General features: G+C 45.4%; 1 protein-coding gene across 9 annotated transcripts in view; it reads left to right on the top strand.

Annotated features, from left to right (window-relative positions):
- Nucleotides 1-15,072, top strand: part of DENND1A (DENN domain containing 1A) — a 264,250-nt gene that overhangs the window by 148,755 nt on the left and 100,423 nt on the right. For 5 of the 9 annotated variants that reach the window (XM_083422934.1, XM_083422938.1, XM_083422936.1 and 2 more), the window contains 2 exons: nt 5,015-5,123; nt 14,910-15,010. In XM_083422934.1, coding sequence (XP_083279060.1) covers nt 5,015-5,123; nt 14,910-15,010 — 210 coding nt within the window. Of the gene's footprint in view, nt 1-5,012; nt 5,124-14,909; nt 15,011-15,072 lie in introns of all 9 variants that reach the window. The other 4 variants (XM_083422935.1, XM_083422939.1, XM_083422937.1 and 1 more) reach the window with 1 other exon arrangement.

The raw sequence follows: 15,072 nt of genomic DNA on the forward strand, positions 1-15,072 counted from the left end.
ATATGTGTATGTGTGTGTGCATGCATATATACACATGGGGTGTGTGTGTGTGGAGAAAAGAGTCAGTATGGAGAGCTTGTGATTTCTGTTTGAACAGCAGCTTCTCCAAAGACAGAAACTTTCCCTGGCTTCTGCTGCCACTGGCTGGGTAACTTATCCTCCGCCTTGTCAGCGGTCACTCCACCAAAAACATGGCTGCTACTATTCTGCTGTTTCCTGAACTGAGTAAGGCAGCCACATGGTTTGACCTACCAACGTTTGTGAAATGGTGCGTATTGGACATTGGATACAACTTTTGGGAAACTTGTTTTTAGTCCTTCTTCCTTGGGATCATTAGGAACATCCACTTGCTGATCTTTTCCCAGTAGGTTTTTGTACAGAGACTGTAAAGAACACCAGATTCCTTACCTGGAAGAGATGTTTGTGAGATTGCAAGTTAGATGGTTCAGTCTGCCCTCCTTTCTCTAGAGCACAGCTTTGCAAACTTTTCAAGCTGATGACACACTTTTTGGACATTCATCATTCACGACACAGTAATTCAGTTTTGCATCATTTCATGACACAATAATTCAGTTTTACTCGCAAACTGGAGGTTAAACTAACCCTTCCCAGCCCCAGAAGGAGTGTGGGGACCGTTTGTGCGACACACCTACACACTGCAGCCGACACACTAATGTGTTGCAACACACAGTTTGGAAAGCTCTGCTCTAGAGAGATGTTCCTTGCAGCAGTCATAATTTGGTGGGGAAGATGATCGGGGGCAACCAGGGGGCCACACATGACAGGAACAGTGGCTACAAGTGGCCTTCAGGTTGCCCACTCCTGTCATAAAACATGTGAGTGGGAAGGTGCTTTCCCTGCCCCTTGAAGCATGCTCAGAAGAGTAAGCTTCTTCCCTGGGCTTCAGTGCTAAAGGGGAGGGGCCATAGCTCATTTACAGGCAATAGGTGCCATCTCAGGGTACGGCTAGGAAAGATGCCTGCCTGAGACCCCAGAGGGGACCACTAAAAAATAAAATAAAACCTGTTGCAGGCAAGTAACCTGTTTTTCCTTCCACTGAGAGGAACATCCTTGAGTGTGCTAGGTTCAGTTTGGAGGTGGGTAAATTGAGAATCACACCAAAGAAGCCACAGCAAGGTACGGAAATCCCTCCAACCTCTTGTTTAGGTTCCTGTGTCTCAATAGCACATGTTTGTGCACACACCCGCATGCGCACGGACACATGTGTTGGTTTTAGAAACACAGGCTTCTCCCTGCTTCACCAGTGCCTTTTCTGTGTGCCAGCATTTGTTGGCAAGAATTCCAACACATGAGTCAACTTCCCATAACATTTGAGCAGTAGACATTCTGAATGCTTATGAATCAAAGGATGCTATAAAAACCAACGGCTCTAGGCCAGGAAGACTTGGAAAGGATTTTAAAACTGCATGTTCGGCCTGTGGGGAGGGTGCAACTTTTAGTGCTTGAAGACCTATTCATTTAAAGTGTGCGTTTTCGGGGTGGAGAAGGCAGGGCGTGGGGAGAGGGCTGGAGAATGAACGCAGCAGATTTGGGTGGTGTCTATGATGTTGTCATTGAGGGGTGTCCAAATAAGTTGCTTTAAGGATGTTGAAGGCCCACTAGGGAAGAACAGCAGAACAATGAGAGTGATAAAAGCACAGCCCCATAAACTTTTATTTGGCTTTGCACGTGTGGGTCTTGGAGCAAAGAGAAGTAAATGCAAAACGAATGCAGAGGCTGGCTGCTGCTTCCTTGTTGTTCTGCTAGTTCCTCCTCCATATTCATCACTTTCACACTCTGCAGCCTCCTTAGGATTGTCTCGTCTTGTTTGCCTGATGCTCACTGTGCTCCGGCTTGTACAGCACCTAGCGCACAGCTGAGATACAAAGACATTCAGCAGCATTTTGTGCTAGTAAATCTTTCCTAATATTTCCAGAGAACTCTGTACCAACAGTTATAAGGCCAGGAAATTGAAGTCATGTCATCTTTGAGCAAAGTTGCCGATTTTGCAGCTTTTGTAGTCCTGGAGAGATGCAAGGCATGAAACAGAAGAATGGAGATGTCCTATTAGTGATTCATGACATCCCATGTTACTTAATAATCTGTATGCCAACCTTTCGTGCATAGTTACAGATCAGATTTACAGTGCATTTTGGATCTAATCGTCAACTAGGAACCAAATCTGCAGTTTTGACTAGGCTTAACTGCAGCTTAGTGGGCTTTATTCCTTCTGAATAAAGCTGAGTAATAGCAAAAGTATGTTGGCTGCTCAACTGCTTCAAGCATAATGCCCTTTGCTTTGGAAATAGGGTTAGGGCTTTACCTTCTCTCACAGCAGTTTGGTTTTCCATTTGCCCTGTTGGAATCCCCTGTCTCTTGGGGACACCTGTGCTTCTGAGCCTCATTGGTGGGCCTTTTCTTTCTCCCCCCACCTTTCCTCCCAGCGCTGCGGCACACGGTGCTTTCCAGGAGCCTTTCTGCCCCGTTCCATCCTTTCCCTATTGGGGGTGTGGGGAAAGAGAGACCCTATGTGTATCAAATTGGCACAGGCATTTTGGGCAGCCCACCTTGGTTTGGCACCCACTGCTGCTGCTAAAAGCAAAAGCATCTTAAAGAGTGCCTGAGTCTCTTGGTTCCCTATTGGCCTTCCCTGGGACCTCAGCACTTTCTGGCTAATCCTGCACTCCGATGAAAAAGCTCCTGCGTGTTACTACATCAGTGTCTCATAGAACTGCTGTCACGCTCAGACAATTTTTACAAAGTCCCAAAAGCTTATCAAATCCCCATTAAACTGTCAACCTCCTTTTTGCTGTTTTGCCTTCTGTGAACAGCTTGTTTGACCATTCTGCGTCTGTCTTGGTGCAGCTCGTTCAGCATAGCAAATGCAAAACTGCTCAGCACCCCTTTTTTGCTGGCATGCCTAATTTCTGTTGCTATGGGTGAGGCTTGGCCTGAATCGTACCTCCAGATCAACCTGCCGTTCCATATTGAACTATCTCTAAAGGAGTGCAGGTGGCCCTGCCATGGCGCAAGGTAGAGTGGCAGACAATGAGTGGCAAAGCAGGAGACAGGTCTGGGACACAGTCCACTGGGAAGGATAAGAATACCCCCTCCTGTCAAATCCTTAAACTCGGCCCTTTTGAGTTTGATTGATGATGTTGCCTGAAGACCTACCCTAGAAAACCCGGCCCCAATGGCATCACTGGAAGTTGTGATCCAGGAAGTGGCAGGCACATGACCCTCCTTCTATGACCACATAACCCCTTGAGTCCAATGAGGTGGGGGTTTATTCCTCTAAGCCAAAATGGGGTATCTGATCGGCTTTTCTCGCTTCATGCTCCTGTGCACCTCCTGTTACTCTCAGCTTTCGAGTGGGGCTTGTGTAGGACAACTTCCTAGTGGATTACATGTCTCATGTTACTTGGCGGGAGGTGCTGTGCTTTGAATTTCCCATCACCAGCACCACAGTGCCTTAGGCAGGCCTGCAGTGACATCCCCATGCTCTGGGTTTTTGTTGTTGTCGCTGCTGCCGTCACTGTGCCCTCAGCAACTGCAGCTTCCAAACGGCTTCTGTTTAGACACAAACATCTTGCTAATCAGCACAGATGGGATAAGAACATTTTTTGGGGGGGGCACGAGGGGGAAAACATGCCAGTTGAAACGTTTTTTTGACAAAAATCTGCTTTCTCTTCGTCTCCCTCCCCCATTCCTACCTGGATGTGGTAGAACCTTTCTCACTTCAAGCTGTCTAATAAGGCCTGAGTGGGGCTGGTATAGTGACATGGCCTTTGTTAACCAATGTGTGTTTGTTGTTGCATGTGATTTTTTTTTGAAGCACAATGGATCTCTACAAACCCCCGTGCTTAATTTTTGGTCTGTAGCTTTTCCTTTGTATTTGAACAACAAGCTGTGGAACATATTTCAGCACAGTATGAAGCTTCTTGGCAAACTTCTCAGGCCAAGTATTGGGGATTTTAGAGCTATCTTTGGATCTGTCAAAAGTGCTAATGGGCTCTGTGAGCTTCTTCATGATTCTAAATCCTATTTGCTCTTTGTTTTTTTGGGGGGGGGGAGGACCTGCGTGTGTGTTGCCTTGTTTATTTCATTTTGTAAAGGGTTAAGGTCTCAATTGAATTCATAATGAGCATAAATGTGCTTTTATTAATACACTTGCTTGTGATTGCTCTTTACCTTTATAGCAGCGTAAAAAAAAAAAAAGACCTGCTTGCTGAGCTCTTGAGCACGTGATTCATCTTGGCTTGGTGGCCATCCACCCAGCTGTTATTCCTGATCACTGTATTATGAAGCTGCTGCTTCTGTTGCTGCTTTGAAACCCAGCAGCCTGGTACAAATCAGCACAGCTTTGCACAGCCAGTGGAGTGATGCCTGTACCTGGCACCTCTGCTCCACACTTATAGAGTTTGGATTTGATATCCCGCCTTTCACTCCCTTTAAGGAGTCTCAAAGCAGCTAACATTCTCCTTTCCCTTCCTCCCCCACAACAAACACTCTGTGAGGTAAGAAGTGGGGCTGAGAGACTTCAGAGAAGTGTGACTGGCCCAAGGTCACCCAGCAGCTGCATGTAGAGGAGCGGGGAAGCGAACCCGGTTCACCAGATTACGAGTCCACCGCTCTTAACCACTACACCACACTGGCTCTCACACTTGGATTGGGAAGTCCTCAGCAAGAAGAGTCAGAGGACATTAGAATCAGTATCTTTGGCCAACCTTGAAGCCTTGTTTGGAATTTCTAGCGAGAGCTGCTTGCAGGCAGTAGACAAACCTGGTGGGTGTGTTAAGACATTCCCACCCTCCATGTCTTGGGGTTGTTTTGGATAAGTCTAAACAACCCCTCAATCCGCAGTTGCAAACCCTGGGCTGCTCGTCAGCAACTGTTCTTGTGTCCCCTCATTCCACAGATGTTGCAACAGCTACTTCAGGAGGTAGTTAACTTACTGCTATCTCCTTTAAAAAACATATTCATAAAGTTCTTTCTTCCTTCTTCCTTCCTAGAGAAATCTGACGGAGTATTTTGTAGCTGTAGATGTGAACAACATGCTGCACCTCTACGCCAGTATGCTGTATGAACGGCGCATCCTTATTTGCTGCAGTAAACTGAGCACTGTAAGTTGACACTGAGGCGCTTGCTTCCTTTTGGTCTCGGGGAAGTCTCTCTTGGGGGGCACTCTGCAGGAACCCTTAGCAGTCTGGTAGGCTGGTCAACCTCCAGAACTTTCACAGACCATTTCACACCCCCTGACTGGACTCCTGGGGATGGGTTAGGTGATTTGAGTAAAAGACACAGTGCCCCCCCCCCAAAAAAAACCCTGTCTGAAAACCAATTGTTTGGTTTTGGACATACAGTCATACCTCGTGTTGCGTTTGCTTCATGATACGTCTTTTCAGGTTGTGTCCCACAGCGACCCGGAAGTACTGGAAAAGGTTACTTCCAGGTTTCACCGCTCGTGCATGCACAGACGCACAACATGACGTCACGCGCATGCACAGAAGCGGCGAATCGCGACCCGCACAGACGCGGGTTGCGTTCTGCTGGTGTTGCAAACGGGACTTGGGAACGGATCCTGTTCACAACCAGAAGTACCACTGTATATATTTATGTTAATGTGTGTGCAGCGCACTAAAGTCGTAAAGGAATTACTTTCTTGTGATTTCCAGAGCAGCTCTTTTGGTGTACCAACAGTAAAAAATCCTCTGCATCATATTGAGATCAGTTGAAGCAGAGTGGTCTTTTTCCTTGAATAGTTAATTCACAAAGCTTTTGTCTCCCGACTCTACCCATTGCCAGCTCTGGCTCCATCTACTACCAGCATCCCCACCTCCTGCCTGATAAATTACCCCTAGGGTAATTCCTGGAGTAGGAATGGGAACTAGAGAGAAGGTTATTTCTTGAGATGGGGGGTTGATTGGCCAGAGGCTTGTAGTGCCGTGGAGAGATTGTTGGGCCGGCCACACTTCTGGGTGTGTGGGATGAATTGGGATAACCTCTGATGCACACTTCCTGGGGTGAAAGGCGAGTTACGTGTGTGGTGCAGTTTTATTTATTTTAAAATGGTAATTATCTCTGCATCAGAACTTGGGCCGAGATGGTTGCCCTCTCCACCTTATGTGCCCCTGGGAAGTATGTTCCTTGCCTCAGGCTGAATGCCCCACGTGTGGGTGCTGCCAGCAGTGCCTGAAAATGTGCCTGGCTTTGTGTGTGCCTTAATGGCAACCTTAGCAGCATATAGGAGCTTGACAAAAACTCTGAGAGTGTAGCAGGTCATCACTGAGGCTTCTTAGCCTTTGAAGTACAAAGTTTTTCCTCTCAGTGCAGGTGTGTTATAATAACATTTCTGCAGTATTAGCAACAATGGGCTGTTTTGTGTCATCTGCCTCCATCTTTCTATCTCTGTATGTTTGTGTGTGTGTATGTGTATATGAAAAAATAATTGATAAACGATGGCTTTTAGGTGGCTCTTCTCGTGACCTTCTCTTGATGAACTCTGATGGTGGCTGATAAGAACTGCATTTTTCGCAATTTTGTTTGATAAGAATGCAGGCTTAATGCTACTTAGGGTCCATCAAGCACCTGAGAGATGAAAGCTGTAGTGCACTCAAAGGACCATCCACTCCAGAAATGGCCCTACATCATTACTCGAAAACAACAACACAAAACACCCCAGTTTGATATGGTTCAAAAGTTTAGATCTGTGTTTTTCAAGGTTTTAACAGTCAATAAGCTTGTGCATTTTTTTTATTAACCCCCCCCCCAAAGTTTTCTTTGCTGTTCACTGTGTAAATGGATATTGATTGTGGGTTTGTATTGTTGGTTTTAATTCCATGATAAATGCTGAATAGCATGGACTTCAATTGCAGAAGGCTGTTTTCTGAAGTTCTTGTTTCCTTGCTTGCCAGTGTTGCTGTTATTCTGGTATCTAAGTGACTCTCTACTCACAGATTCTGATCTTGATTGTATGATATTGCAACAGATGTCCCCAAAAACATGTGTTGGCTGAAGGGGAAGCAAGCTACACTGAAGTTCCTAAAGAAAGGAAGGCCAGGCCCTGTTGATAGAAAAGATGAAGGGAACGAATAATTGTTAAGGCCCAACACCAAATAATACGCACTCTGTGCCCAAATTCTAACAAGTTCTGGTGACAAGCAAGCCAGTTGGAAGGTTTAACCTCTGTATTCTGATGCCCAGAGTAGCTGGGGCAGCCCAGTCAGATGGACGGGATAAAAAACAGCAACAAACTTCAGCCATTATTGTGTGCTCTGCAGCTCCTCCACTTTGAGTTTTATACCTTTCATACACGTGGCTGAATAGAAAACACATTATTATGAAACAGGAATAGAGATATGATTTGTAATGGATATATTAATATAGGCTTATCCTTGCCTTTTTCTAAAGAAACTTGTTCACAGGCTGCGGTCTTTCCCTTCTATTTTCCCTTTCAAGATATTTGCTAGACCCTCATTGGTGGGGCAGCTTTTGAGAGCAGGGAATCTGCTTTTCCTGTATTTCCCCCAACTTCTATGCATCAGAAAAGATAAGAGTGATGGTTCTGTAAGACTCGCTTGGATATACTGTGACTTTCCTGCAAGTCAGCCCTGTAAACATCAGCTGTGTTATTTTGTCCTCTGCGGAAGCTAGAATGCCGCAACCAGAAAGTGACCGAGCCCAGAGAACTCTCAGGTATGCCAGGAGTCCTGGCAGTGACCTGCTGTCGTTTCTTCATTCTCACGATCACATACCTGCCCTACATTGGGGAGGAATTTTCCTGGAGATGAGAGAGGGAAAGGCTTGGTTAAGGTGAAGGTACGGTCTTTATGGTCCTTTGAAATTGTCTGGTTTATAAAGCCCTATCAGTCTGAGAAAGTGAAACAAGGTTTTGGGTTGTAGAGAACAGAGAGTGACTGAATCAACACTTAATAGCTGATCAATGAGCCAAACCTCTAGAAGATGACTGCTATTAGGTTTTTTTCCTTCATGGTGTCTGTGAGTTGCATTTTTCTCTTGAAAGAGGCGCATAGAACCCAGCAGTTGTGATTTGGCCTGAATGTTCACCAAATAGACTTTGACCTCAGTAGATCCCTCCTGTTACATTCTCTACAAATATAAGCCAGTGGATTTAGTAGAAGGCTATTGGAACTCAAGAGTGCTTCCAGATAAAAGCTTTTTAAATTATTTTTAAACCATATACTTCTATTCAGAGTCTCCCCGCCTCCCCCCCCCCCAGCCAGAACTCACCGGAACTCAATTCCTGTCCTTCTCATGCGGGTGCCATTGCCATTATAAGAGAACAAGGAAGGTGTTCATGGTGAGTTCTGGCACCTCTTTTTCTCTTTTATAAAAAATACCAGAGCTGTTTACAATTGCGCATAAAACCATACAGTGAAAACCATATTAAAAGGTTAAAATCAGAAAACTATTGTGGAAAGAACCCAAAGGTTTTCAGCAGACGTTTAAAAGTAGGAACAGACGGCTTCTCCTGAGCATCTATTGGCAGAGCATCGCAGAGGGCTGGGCCAATGGGCACTGGGCTCAGTTTCTTTTTGTCAAATGAGCCTTGCTAGATCAGTGAATAACCAGCAGTGCTCCTGCGTGTGATCTGAGTGATCAAACTGGGAAATACGGGTTCAGGCACCCCCAACAGTCACTGGAGGCTGAACCACGGAGCTGATCTCATTTTCAACCTGCTGAAATCCTGCAGCTTTTACAGAATCTCTCATTACTGGAGTTATCTTCTTATTAACAGCATGTTTTCTGTGCAGCAGCCACTGATGAGAGATGAATATCGTTGATGAGTTATTTCTTTTCATTTTGGTTTTTGGTGTTGGTGGGTCACTGTCGTCCTAGCCACCTGAGTCCCATGTTCCCTGGGGAAGGGGAGCCCTGGCCACAACGAAGTGTACTTCTCTACTTGCCCCCCCCCCTTCCGTCCTTTGAGGTGCTTGCTGATTCTGGATAGCAGAGCAGTTATTTGCCAGGCTGCCCCTTATCAATCAGCTTCCAAAATTTCCCTTGTGCTCCACTGTTGCTTCCTTAACACTACGGGTGTGATGGTATTCACATTAAACTGAGGCCACACGGGTTATGAAACATGAAATGGGTTTACTAAGATGGAAAGAATATGGAGTACAACGCATGCAAATGTTACAAAGAAAGAAATGCAATTTCCCCAAATTACAGAAACCCAAAATATTCCCTTTGGGGTTAAAAACAACCCAAAACTGAATAAAAGCAATCCCTGGTTGAATGATAATCCATACTATCCAGAGTTATCACACTGAGATTCCATTGATCTAAAAAAAAAATCCAGGATGGCAATTGCTGGCAGAGATTCCCCGTCAGTCACCTGCCTTGGATTACAGGTCTCAGGAAGTCTGGTGCTTTTAAATCTGCTTCCCTCAGATGAGGAATGGGTAGTTCTGTGCATCAGTGATGCTGGGTGCCTTTGTCTTGATGCCTAGAGCCTTGGGCACCTGCTAGGACTCCCTGTAATCTCCCTACAGAGATATGCATCCCATTCTATATGCAGGTAAAATTGTTCATTCCCGTGTGTTTTTCACAGCAACCGTTCTTACCACTCAAGAATGTAAGGCATCTGCTCATGAGTAGCCGGTCAGGGGACCCACTCTTCATGTGTGTGTGGAATTGGAGAGTCGCAGCCACAGCTTCTCCAACAAATGGCTTCATTACAGCTGCTGTCATTACAGATTTCATGTTGCCGGGTAACTGGAGGCAATTAAACCATTGTCCATTGAGCAAGAACTCTAGGAAAGCAAGCTTCTCTAAATGCCACTTTCACTTTTGTGAAGAGGCCCACTGTTTGGAAACAGGGCTGCATTCTCAGAGAGTCCCAGCCCAGGATTGTTAACACACTTGCTTTAGTACTTGCCACTTAGATTCTTTTGACATGTTGGGTTAGTAAAATTAACAGAGCGTCCACAACAACATTTTGCTTGTGTGGTTTATGCAAGGTGGTGGCTGCCTCTTGCTAGAAGGAAATCAAGTTCATTCATTGAGCTAAGAGATATTGTGTCTTACTCCTTCCTAACGTAAATATATAATGATGGTTTGGCAGCTCTGAAAAGGTGTCATGTAGTAAAGAATAAGATGTGAAAACATGATAGACATGCTTCTGCCGCCGCTGAGGTTCTCAATATATGGCATTATTGTGAGAGGGAAAGGGAAACTCCTCCTCCGTGTCTTTCAGTAAGTACCAGAAAATTTCCTAGTAATTTGCTTGCTTTAAATATCATAAGACACGTTGAGATCCGTTCAGTTAGGTGCAGATCTTTCAAGTTCACCACAAAGCAGAATTTTTTATTACTGTGTTAAAACTCAGGATTAAAAGAGAAGGCCTTATTCAGGGTGTTTCAAGGCATCCTGTCAGGAAATGTCCCCAACTAAATCTGGTTATTCCTTTATTAGCTAGGACAGGGATAGCCAACATGGTGCCCTCCAGATGTTACTGGAGAGCAGTTTCCTATATCTGGTGGGCACCATGTTGGCTACCCTCTGAGCTAGGAAGGTTGCTCATCTAAGCCAACAGGAAAACAATGGTAGGTCTAAGGATTCCCCCCCTCTCTATATCTGTGGGACCCTCTCCCTCATTTCTTCTAGAAACTGATGCAGAGCAGCAGATACAGTAGTACCTCAGGTTAAGTATTTAATTCGTTCCGGAGGTCTGTTCTTAACCTGAAACTGTTCTTAACCTGAAGCACCACTTTAGCTAATGGGGCCTCCCACTGCCACCGTGCTGCCGGAGCACAATTTCTGTTCTTATTCTGAAGCAAAGTTCTTAACCTGAAGCACCATTTCTGGGTTAGCGGAGTGTGTAACCTGAAGCGTATGTAACCTGAAGCGTATGTAACCTGAGGTACCACTGTACTCAAAAACACTCAAGTTAAGGGATTAGTCTGTTACACCTCCTTATTCCTAAGCATCCTCATTGCCATCACCTGTCATGGCCTTCAACGCTATAAGTTGGTGGCCATTGGCACTCAGTGGCTACAAGTGCCTTTTACCAACTACCATTGGTACTACAGCTACGACTGTTCCTGATCCGAGAAAGCTTGGCCACAGAACTTAATGTGCTGGTTACTTCAAGGCTGGACTGCTGCAGTGCGCTCTATGTGGGACTTCCCTGACACTTTATCCGGGGGCTTCAGTTAGGGCAGAATGCTGCAGCTCGATTGCTGGCAGGAGGCAGGCCTTGTCAGCATTTAACACCTGTGCCTAGAGATCTGCACTGGCTGCCCATTTGCTACCGGGCCAGGTTCAAGGTGCTACTATTAATATAGAAAGCCCTTAACAAGCAGTTTACCTGTGAGATTGCCCTACCCCTTATAGGCCCCACTCGACTGCTTCAGTCCATGGAACCGGCACTGTTCCGCATTTATAAGACATCAGTTTACCTTCTCGCCAGAGCAGTACCTATTTATCTACTTGCACTTTGACATGCTTTTCAACTGCTAGGTTGGCAGGAGCAGGGACCGCGCAGGAGCAGGGAGCTCACCCCGTCTCGGGGATTCAAACCGCTGACCTTCTGATCAGCAAGCCCTAGGCTCTGTGGTTTAGACCACAGCACCAGCCACATCCCCGGTTTTTGAGTAGTCAAGCTCAAATTCTGTGAGAGTAGCTTGGCTGCTCCTGTGTTTTGCTTCTTCAGCATGTAGTAGAGGTTTTGTGGAAGTGTTGTTTTTGTTGCTGTTGTTATCCTTTTTATACTGCTTTGTATTTTAAAGAAAAATCTCAAAGTGGTTTACAACAAATTAAAACATCAAATAAAACAATCGATGGTAAATCAGCTTCAAGGAAAATTCAAGCATCACTCCCTTAACTAATGTGTGTCCTTTTCCTTATCTGAAATGGGGATTTATGACATCTGCTAGTTTTGAGTTAAATTCCAGTATAGCTTTTCACTGAGTTTACCAAGCCCGCTGAATGAGTTGGTGAATAAATCAACAATAAGCTTTTATTATTCAAATAGATTAATTTTCCTCTATACTAGGAAAGCCAGTATTTATAGTCACAAAGGAGTGTAGGGGAAAGTGGTGAATTAAGGAGTGTATTCAGTGCATGGGGGCCATTAACTGCTTGAGCCCCCTTTCTCATTCTCTCTCCCCCCCCCCCCCCGCTTCTCCTAGCAGGAGATTTGCATTGCCAGAGTCTCTTGTGCTCAGGTGAAGACCACACCCCTTGTTGTGAACAGGTTTTCCCCCCTGTGTACAATGGCATAAAATAACCCTTGATAGATGCCATTTGCAAATGATGAAAGGCAAGAGTTGGATCTGTATGGGGGGGGGGGATTTAATATTAGCTGTTATTGTAAGCTCTATTTCTTTTGGTGGTGGGCCAGGAAAGAAACAGCAGAGCAGAGGAATGACTTGGTGATTTCATCAGGTGAAATTGGGTTGTAGAGTTGTGCAGCACTATTTCTACATGAATCTGCTCTGTATTGTATTTTAGCCAGAGCAAAGCACAAAGTTCTGACTTTCACATTGAGAAGTTTGTATCTCAGTCACAAAAACCTGCCTAGGGATTACGCTTGGCATGTGCAGCCTTCCCTGGGCATGATTGTGGGGGAAGAAAAGAAAAGGAGGATTAAAAATCCATCTGTTTTTCAAGTAGCAAATGGTGAAATCTATTTTTGTTCTCTTTTTTGTGGCTGCTTTCTTGCATTAAGGTTCAGAAATGCTTGTCTCCTCCCTAATGCACCCCAGAATCTCTGGCTACCCCCTTATATCCAGCTATGATCTAGCAGTAGAGAACCACCTGCAGCCAGGATCCAGGCTCCTAGCTACTAGCAGAACTGGAATAAGGAACAAAATGAGCTGAAGCAATGGGTTGAAGTGGATAGATAGGGCTTTTTCCCAGCTAGAACTCTCTGGAACTCAGTTCTGCCACCTCTCAGGTGGGTGCCATTGCCATTCTAAGAGAAGAAGGGAGGTGTTAATGGTGAGTTCCAGCACCTATTTTTCTAGAAAAATAACACTCTGTATATGTCACCTTTTTGGTACTTCTCCCTGGGTATCTTCCATAGGATAACATAACCCAGGAAGCTGCCATCTTGTTTGCTGAAAATGCCATGGTGGATATAGTAACCTAAATGACGTTTCTGAACACAGGCATCACCATAACCCCTTCAAAAGTTGACTTGCCGTTAATTGTATTCTGCAGTTAAAAAACAGCAACCACTTTTAAGTGGTTCTAAAGTCCCTAAACTCCCCATTTTTCCAAAACAAACTAAAGAAAAGCCCCACAACACAAAGCAGGTTCACACAGACCACACTTAAATCACGGAAGGAAAAAGCAGGAGCAATGTCCTCAGCCTTATCCCTGCTAATCCTCTTGGCCCATCACCCACAGTTCCACTATGCAGCACAGAGCTTCCAGGCAAGCCAAAGGCCTACACCACCTCATAGACTTCTGCAAAAATTAAAACCTCATACCGATACAAGAAATACAAAACAAATGAGTGGACAGCCAGAAACCCTGGCAGACCCGTCACCAGCTATGTGTCTTCTTAAGCAACCCAAAAACAATGAACAGAGTGGTGATACAGTGACTACTGCAATCAAAACAAAATGATATCACCACAGCAGCTATCTGTAAACAAACAATAAAGGTCCTGGAGTTGTTCAGCAACCACTTGTTCAACCACCTTGCCCAAGAATGGAAGATTTGAGACTAGGCAATAGTTGACCATATTGGCCAGGTCTAAAGATGGTTTTTTAAGAAGCGGTTTAATAACTGCCTTTCAGTGGGTCTGGGAAGGCTCCGTCACAGAGGGAAGCATTCACCACCCTGCAGAGCCCATCGCCCAGCCCTTTTATTAGCCAGGATGGGCAAGGATCAAGGAGACAGGTTTCACTCATTGAAGCAGCCTGTCCACATCCTCGGAGGTAACAGACTGGAATTGATTCCATGCAACTTGACCAGACAGGGCTCTGGCACTCTCCTGCCCCAGCCCTGCTCCCACGGTGGAGTCTACCTCCTTCCGAATCTGAGCGACTTTATCTGCAAAAAACTTTGCAAAATCATTGCAGGAGATCTTGGGGTCCTTACCGGGCCCCAGTGGCGAAGGTGGTTCTGTTAGATTGCAAACCACCTGAAAGAGTCTCATGTATGGTAAAACCCCCCTACTAGAAAAACTAATGAACTGAAACTATCATGATAACAAACAAAACAGGACCCTGGTGTGGCTTCGTTTTACTACATACACAGGCTAGAAAGACAACGACTGATCCACTCCAATGACATATGAATCAATATGGCTGACTTAACCTAGCGACACCCCCTCCCCCATCAAAACACCCTGCAGCCAATCAACTGCAACCAACTACACTTTGGGCCCTCTGATCTCTCTCTCCGCCAGCAAAAATAAGATACCTATCTACCAAGCACCACTCATATACTCTGCGAAGAATGAAAGTTTACTGTCTCCCCAACCTCCCTCCCTTCCTTCCTTCCTCCCTCCCTCCCTCCCTCCCTCCCTCCCTCTCTTTCTCTCTTTCTCTCTTTTCCCCTCTCCTCCCCCTTTCTCTTTCCCGCTAAACCCCCGCATTGTCTACAACAAAAATGTCTCAAATTGGCTGTAATTGACCTGTATGAAATGTCCTACAATTTGAAACAGAGACACTGAAGGTATGGGAAATAAAAACATGTTTTTGATGATGATGATGATGATGTCGATGTCCATAAACTCCTTCTGACAAAGGTCAGCCCATACAGTCAGGTCTTAACCCTTGACGTGCCTTTTCACCTTCATTGCATTCTGGACAGTGGGTGGTGATGGAGCTTGCAAGAGGATGCGTTGTCTCTGCCTTGGAGATTGTTGGGAATGGTGTTGCCTCTTGTGCATGCATGTGCTGATGCTGCTCTCTCTTTTTGCCTTTCAGTTAACCGCCTGCATCCATGGCTCTGCAGCTATGCTTTACCCAATGTTTTGGCAACATGTTTACATTCCTGTCCTTCCTCCACACCTCTTGGACTACTGCGGGTAAGGCTGCACGTGTCTTTTTATTTAAAACTGAACTTTCGTCTTATGAGCCTGAACTTCTA

Source organism: Podarcis tiliguerta (genome assembly GCF_965153285.1).
Source record: "Podarcis tiliguerta genome assembly, chromosome: Z".
Taxonomy (NCBI): Eukaryota; Metazoa; Chordata; class Lepidosauria; order Squamata; family Lacertidae; genus Podarcis; species Podarcis tiliguerta.